We start from the raw sequence: 8259 nt of genomic DNA on the forward strand, positions 1-8259 counted from the left end.
CCAAACAGCTGTTTGATACAAATAATAATACGTATTGATGAGGTGATTAATTATACTATCTCACCTAACCTTGAATCTTTACTCTGTCCTTCAGAAATTGATTCAGCGGTTACTCACTTCACGTTGCCATATCAAAGCTACACCATGTGATATCACAAAATGGACCCAGGAGGCCATATTCAATTTTTCCTAAATATATTTATACAACGGAATAAAACTATCAGGATATAGTCATTTCACATTATTACCTGTGTTACTTCTGTTCCAGGCTGTTTAAGAAGTTTGATGACCCTGCCTCCAGTTGCTCTGTGACCCCGCCCATCGTGCCAGGTCAGGCTGTTGCCAATCTCACGGCGAAAGCGATGATTTAAGTTCTCAGCTGACACAGTGTGCTCCAGGAGGTTTCGACAAAGTCTGTAGTGAGTGGCAGCTATCGAATAAGATAATCCAGTTACATTATACAGTCACGATGCTATATGCATAGGCAGCGGAGGTGACAGCCGTCAGCTTTTACTGACAGATAAATAGGCAAGCATACTTGCCTGTTTTTGAAAAAGCATTTCAGGGAGATAGTGAAAGCAACAGGATTACCTGTGGTGTGTCATAAGATTTACATATTCAACTGTAGGCAAGCCAGAAAACAGTTGGGTACATAAACATTATAAAGCACCATACACACTAACAGATTTTTTTAAGGTTATGTGTGAAAAACATCCACTAAAAAAAGTTGCATGCTTAATTGCATTAACAATGTGTGCTTTTGCGCATCATTAAGACCCCCCTCCCATCTGCTGAACATGCAGGTCAATGACCTGCATGAGGGCCAGGGTGGGGTTGCTGTTGTACACTCAGGGGTAGATGTATGAAGCAGTGATAAGGGAGAAGTGATAAAGTGCCTGTTACTTTATTACCGGCCAATCAGCTCCTGACTGTTAAGTTACAGGCTGGGTTTAAAACGGAGCTGATTGGCCGGTGATAAAGTACCAGGCACTTTATCACTTCTCCTCCCTTATCACTGCTTCATACATCTTCCCCTCAATATCTAATAGCCTGTAAGATTCTGGCTGTTTGGGAAATCTGGCGAGTCTGTCTGAATTTTTAAAGAGGCAATCATTTACAAGGAAAAAAACAACTTGGTAAATGATTGCCGATTTAAAATAAGGGCAGACTCACCGAAACTCCCAAAATCCTTCATCTATTACATACAGTATTCCGAAAACCTAAATATTTTGGGGCAGAATTGACATTATCACATGATCTGGCATAATGATGTCACCCAGGGTCAGTGGCCAATGACTGGTGGTCTGGACTTCACCGCAACTGCTTCTCCACCTCTCCAGACCTCTTGCGACATTTCAGATATCAGAGACACATGTAAACAGGATTGGTTTTGTTTCAAGGTTATGCATTTTGAAATAAATAGGGAGTTAGGTGAACAATGGATTGGACAATGTAAATGTAACGCTTGTCCAAATGGTTAACAGTTGCATGGAAGATTTTACATTAAAGATTGTGGCCATATTTTCTGGACTGCTTGGTGACATTATCTTTTATTGAATGTGATTTGTTTGAGTGACAGAGGAGCTTAATATAATACTCCTGTCTCAATCCATGATTCATCATTACACTGTAGGGTGTAAAAGTTACTTGACGTGTGTTACATGTGTGAGACACTATTGGCAAACTTATCAAAAACAATTTTGTATAATAGTAAGGAGTATTAGTGACAACACCATTCGAATAGACAATAAATAAAATAAGGTGTGCATTCAGCACTGGAGTAAAGGGCCAGTTTTCAGGGCCAGTGTCAGCTCGGCATCCTAGGCAAAACTTCAACCCAATTCCACACTGACATCAATACCCACTTTTCCGAAAGGGAAAGTGTGGAGGTGGCATCCTAGAGGTTCCACAGCCACCACCTGCATTAAGTACAATATACATAGACATCCTTAATATTTGATAAGCAGACCAAGTGATGTCTCCCAAACCCCAGCACCCTAAGCAGCTGCCCAAATCTGCCTTAAGGTAAAGCCGTCCCTGCCTGTTTATCAATATGCCCCTTGGTCAATAAAAGCTAGGGCCAGAACCATATATAAGATGTCACTGTGCTATTTGTAAATGTCAGCAGCCTAAGGCCTCAGTCACATGAGCATTTTCAGGTGGGTCTTGTTCACGGCTCAGTGCATGTTACAGAAAACAGATAATGGACAATAAATGCGGCACGTACTCATTTCCCTGCCACCAGTCCGCCATCCGTTTGCTTACAGTGCCCACATGCACGCACTGTCAGTTTTAGTACAGGGATCAATTGATTCAATGTAAGGATCAGGACACCTTGGAGAGGCTAAAGGCCGTCTTAGTGCTGCGTATTCTGTCCTTCTGTTATGGCATAAAGGAGCTGCTCTTATGGACAAGCCCTAACCCGCATACACAATCACAGACTATGAAAGCAATTTCCTGGGTTATCAGCCTCGGTAGACAATCAGTTGCAGAGTACACACAGAGAAGGATTAGACGAGATTGTGCAGCTATAGAAATCCAGTTTTTGTTTTTCCCTTTCTCTTATTTCCTCTGAGCTATTTTCCCAGTAATGCATACTGAGCTGGAGGGGGATGTGAAGGTGTTAAAATAATAATTGGATAATCCAATTAACATTTCTAAGATTGTTAGCATTGAAGCTTTGATGTGAGCGCCCGTTAATGAGCGATATTCAAACGAAAGAGCAGCTATAAAAGTTTTGAGAATATCAGTGTATTATGCGAAGTGTCACATTTTCTATTTATAAGATATCAAGCTTGTGTTTAGGGCTGTATCAACATTTCCTTTGGGTGCAAAATTTACATTGGATCTCAGCAACCAATTTTGTGTCTCGTTGCCACTAGCGCGTGGTGTAAGTCTAGCACCTAAATGTCATTTTTAGATTTTTTTTTAGCAAATATGCCATTTTATTTCTTGGAGTCCTGAGATAACAGGGGGCAACAAAGAAAAAAGCTGACTGCACACATCCACATGCGATCTGTGAAGGAAACCTGCCAACTTGAAAATGATTTCCATCGGGTGGATGCTGTGAATAAAATAAATGCCAAAAGAGAAAAATGCTACATTAGAGAAATATGCGAAAAATGTATGCCAATGCATAAATTACCACTCCATGGTCCTGATTTAGAGTTGATAGCTCATCTGCTAATTTGCAGATGATTGCAAGTAGATAGCCACCGCCCAGACAAAATGCAAATCTGTGTGTGAATTGTGACAGTTTCAGTATGCACTATCCTATCGCACATGCATACGCATTTTACTCATTGTGAAATGATTTTCCCACTCAGTGCAAATGTGAGTTTTAAGGCCAGATGTAGTAAGCTTCAAAAGTGATATCATGGAGAGTGATAAACAGCAAGCCAATCAGCTCCGATCTGTCATGTTACAGACTGTGTTTGAAAAATGTCAGACAGGAGCTGATTGGTTGTTTATCACTCTCCATTTTATCACTTTTTGAAGTTTAGTGCATCTCTTAACCTGATCCTTCCACAACTCTGCTACAAAGAGAGGCTGGCCGACACTGGGGCTGACGCCGCACGCCCTTCCCTAAAACGCTTGGGAACACCTGTGTTTTTTCTGACACTTCCTGAAAACAGCCGGTTATTACCAAATGGCAACTTCCTGTCCATCACATTGTGACTGAAATGAGATATTTACACTATTTTTCTTACTATTTTGGCTCCCGCATTTGCGCTACAATCCGTACACATGCGCAGTCATTTCATAATCGGTAAGATTGCGAGTTCACCCAACCGAAATCAACTCTAAATCGGGCCACCGTGTACTGTATATATCTACTTGGACCTTTCAAATTTTAGGGGCGCTACTTATTGAAAAACAAAATCCAGATATTACTGGGTACACACATGAGCTACAGGGCTTTCGCTCAGACATCGGAACAAATGCCTGTCAGCCCAGATTGCGCACACACTGGAGTGATGTTAATGAAAGGACAGAAAGATTATGTTCCATCCTTCATTAGCTGTCCACAGGATGCAGGGTTGCACATCAAACCTGAAAATGTTGCATGTGACTGCAGGAGCGCGCATATTGAGCGCAAACACTGATAGGCGATATGTAATTATAAAACGAAATATTGGTCCAACATCGCACCAGTGTGTGCCCGGCTTTACATAGAAAAGAACCTGAAAGTGCATGCTTTTGAATCTCCAATATGTCTGACCTGACCCTTTTGCTCTATTGGTGCTCTATTGGTGCTCTATTGGTAGTATGTGATGACTCTTCAAAAAAATTCTCTTTTGCAAATTTAATGAGTGCCAAATATAAATAAAAAAATAAATGAGTACTGCACATAGGCCCTCATTGTAATCCAGCACGTTTGCACGGGGGACTGATGGTTTTTGTACTGCGCTTGCACATGATAGTTTATGCGTTTGATGCTGTCTTCAGCCGGAAGCCCGCAAATCTAAGTCAGTCTCTACTGGATCACTAATCCCAGAATTAGATGATTATCGATCAACTGTGCGTGCATGGATTAGTGGAAAATTATCCTTACCGTCTGCATAGAAGTCGCAGAGTAGCTGCAGTTTGATTGACAGTGTTTAGGGGTAGAAACATGGCTTTTTTTTGTTTTGATGTGTCTGAAAAGGCATGACCAGGCGTTTTTTGGATGGGTCTCTTATGTCAGCGACGACCACTTCCAGCCTGATTCTTGAACAGATTAGTGGAAACACAACACTAGTGCAGATGGAAAAATAACTCTTCGATGGCTTGTTGTTTGCAAATAAATCTTTGCCATGCATTTGCAATTTTGCAAGGGGCGGTTATTATTTCTGTCTGGGTGGTGGCTCTCTGCTCAAAGTCCGCTGTGAATTCTATGACTAGCGATCCATGCTGAACTAGGCCCACAAGGAATGGGATCATTCGTCAGACCATTTAGGTCTACAAGCATTAGGTCGACTTGCATTTAGGGCGACCTGACTGAAGGTCGACATGGGTTAGGTCGACAGGGTCATTAGGTCGACATGGTCATTAGGTCAACATGTGTTGGGTCGACAGGGTCATTAGGTCAACATGTGTTGGGTCGACAGGGTCATTAGGTCGACAGGTATAAGGTCGACAGGGTCATTAGGTCGACAGTGAAAAAGTCGACATGTTTTTATTTATTTTATTTTTTCATTTTTTTCAAGCGTCGACACAGTAAACATAGCACCGCATCCCCTTGCATGGCTCGCTCGCCATGCTTCGAGCACGGTGCCTCGCTACGCTCGGCACACTATTTTATTCTCCCACCATGCCCTAGTGGATGGTAGGGCATGAAATACCGCCTGTCAGCACATGTCGACTCATAGAACAGTCAAATGACCCCATGTCGACCGTTTGCCTGTCGACATTCCCCATGTCGACCTAATAACCCTGTCAACCTTATAAAAGTTGATCTAATGACCCTGTCGACCTAATGACCCTGTCGACCTAAATGCATGTCGATCTAAATGCAGGTTGACCTAGTGGTGTAGACCTAATGCTTGTAGACCTAAATGCTGTAGACAATATGACCGTATCCCGCCAAATCCAGCATATTAGATCGCTGTGGGATCAGACCAGCAGTAAGTCCAATATGTAATTTATACTTTAGCAAGATGCAAGCAACATTTCCACAAGACTATGAAAACCTGTACTTATCACAGCAGAATGGAGCAGCACATCAGTAAGCAGACGTAAAGCCCAAAGGCAGTTTCGGTGCTGGCTTGCACCCTCCCCGTGTAGGAAGGTACAAGCCAAAACTGAGATGCCCGTCAGGCATTATTTCTGCTTAACCATGTTCGGCTCCAGTCTGCTGTGATAAGTACACTTTTTTTCATACCCCTTGCTGAAGGCAAGGCAAATTATTAATTTGTGTGGTATTCTCGAGCCAGCATATTTTACCATGTGTGCCCCAACTATAGTGCTATATCAACCATATACCTCTCTTAAATCCTCCTGGAGATTTCTCATAGCTTAAACCTAGTCTACAAGAATAACACAAGTGCCATACACAGGAGGTAGTCCAAATTTAGCACTCTGAAAGGTCGTGCTTCCTGCTGAAATCTAACTGGCTGGTCAATATGGAATGCTGCGGCAGGTCTAGAGATTAGTTAGGGAGTTTTTTTTTCAAACTCTACACAATCAATCAGCTGTGAGAACAATGATTATTCTTTGGTATGGTAGATACAGCATGACAGGATCACGGTTTTAGCTGGTACCATTAAAAATGTCACTTCAGTGACTATCCTACAATCCCTTTAGGAATGTCCCATTGCTAGAAAAAACAACAACTTTTAGTTAGGATAGGGCTAGTATATAGGTTTAACATGTGGAATTTGTTAATATTTAATGCACTTCAAATTTGTTCACACGTCGTACCATTACTTCTTCTTCCAGACATAGACGATAGATGTGCACCTGTTTCATGACCAATTAGCACAATTAATAAATGCTCATTTGGCAATCAAATTCACAGCCTGTATGGACACCTTCAGGTTGGGCTTCCTGTCCTAATTTGGCAGCTGATCTTGGTGTTGAAGTTAATATGTCTTATATGAATCTGGTCATGTTTTCCTTGGTATTTATACATGCTGAGCATAATGCATGTCTACTGCAATACCAGCAATCACTCCTGTACTTGAGCTTTCTAATGTTTGTTCTGAAGGACGATTAGCGGTGCAGCCTGTAGAAATAGCCCTGCTCCAGCGCAATGCGTTTAGTATAATAAAGATAAATATTTCTGTATCCGTCTTAAATTATTCCTCAGGCCTTTCAAACTATTTACAAACTCGCTCATACAGAATAAAGTGACATACTGAGACATCTTCTTCCCACTTAGGTGTTCTGAGGTCATTACATTGATAGTAGGCGTGTGTGATGGCATTGCATGACATCATTACACTGATAGCTGGCAAGTGTGATGTCATTTCATAAGGCCACAAAATATATGTAAATAAATGTACAGTGAGACAAATAAACATGTTAGAAAATGATCCAGCTGTTGCTGAACACTCAATGTGGTCTCTATAGTTATATCCTCACATACACACATGAAGTATCCTTATTACTGTAACATGCTGTAACATATGAAGAGTATACACATATGTATCCTTACAGGTCACAACACACCTACTATCCCTCACTGCACACATGCACTGCCTCTTATTGCTACACACTCACACACACCCTCTCCCTCACTGACTGCACACAGGTACTATCCCTTCTGAATACACAATACACATATGCATCCCCAGTCTGTAAGATTGATTATCCGCACACTCACCCTCCATGCTGACCCTCTCCGTGCTGTAGTCCTCACTCCCGCTAGGCTCCCTCTCACCGATCCGAGCTCGAAGGTCAGTGAACATCGGGCGTCCGGGTCAGACAGACAGACAGCAGTAGCAGCAGCAGCAGCAGCAGCAGCACAGGGCTCCGGCGCTTCCTCCCTCCTCCAGCAGCAGCAGAAGCGCACAGAGGACAGACTAGGGGAGGAAGGAGGGAGGGAGCACTCACACAGCTCTGTGTAGTACGGGTCACTCCGGCTGGTGCTGAAATCCCTCTTCTTCCCATAGATACTCAGCTGCGCCTGGGTGAGATGCTCTGTCTTAACTAAATGCTGTTCTGCATCTGGGTGAAATGCTCTGTAGACATTGCCTACATGCTCAGCATCACTCCTGTCACATGCTCCCTTGGCTCTCTGGTACTTTGTTGTTGTTATTTTATCATGTTTTGTGGGAGATGTTTTGTCAAGACATGTCCTGTGTGGGTGACATGTTTATGCCACTGACATGTTAACCTGTGTTCTCTGTGATCAGGATTCTGTTGTCATTTCATAAAATGTGCTTATATGTGTTTGTCATAACTGTCTCCTGACATAAAAGTATCATGCGTTCTGATGGGATGTGCTGTTCCCTGGCAAAATGGTGTGCTGTCTCTTGATGATGGAGCGTGACTATGCCCTCTGGATGAGATATTCTGTTTAGGGCCTTTCACATGGGATGTTGCTATGGCCAACCAATCACATTCTACTTCCTTTTTATTTAGCACCTTCTAGCAACATCCCACCTGAAATAGAACTCCCAACTTTAGTAAATTTCCCCCATAGGGAGATATTGGGGCTTATAGTGTATGGGTTCTACATGCCTACATGGCATTGGCCTCACCTCCTCCACTTGATAGACCCTTGAACATTTTCAGCTCCAGGCCCATGAGGCCCTTAATCTGGCCCTAGCCACA

General features: G+C 42.6%; 1 protein-coding gene across 2 annotated transcripts in view; it reads right to left on the reverse strand.

Moving 5' to 3' along the window:
- SAMD10 (sterile alpha motif domain containing 10) overlaps positions 1–7964 on the reverse strand; it is a 35027-nt gene extending 27063 nt beyond the window's left edge. The window contains exons 1-2 of one of the 2 annotated variants that reach the window (XM_083146713.1): positions 7307–7964; positions 249–430 (exon numbers count right to left, since the gene is read on the reverse strand). In XM_083146713.1, coding sequence (XP_083002839.1) covers positions 249–430; positions 7307–7391 — 267 coding nt within the window. In that variant the 5' untranslated portion in view covers positions 7392–7964. The remainder of the gene's footprint in view (positions 1–248; positions 431–7306) is intronic. The other variant, XM_083146716.1, reaches the window with a different exon arrangement.
- Between the last annotated feature and the right edge of the window lie 295 nt (positions 7965–8259).

This window comes from Crinia signifera, chromosome 6 (assembly GCF_055691185.1).
Source record: "Crinia signifera chromosome 6, ASM5569118v1, whole genome shotgun sequence".
In the NCBI taxonomy this organism is placed as follows: Eukaryota; Metazoa; Chordata; class Amphibia; order Anura; family Myobatrachidae; genus Crinia; species Crinia signifera.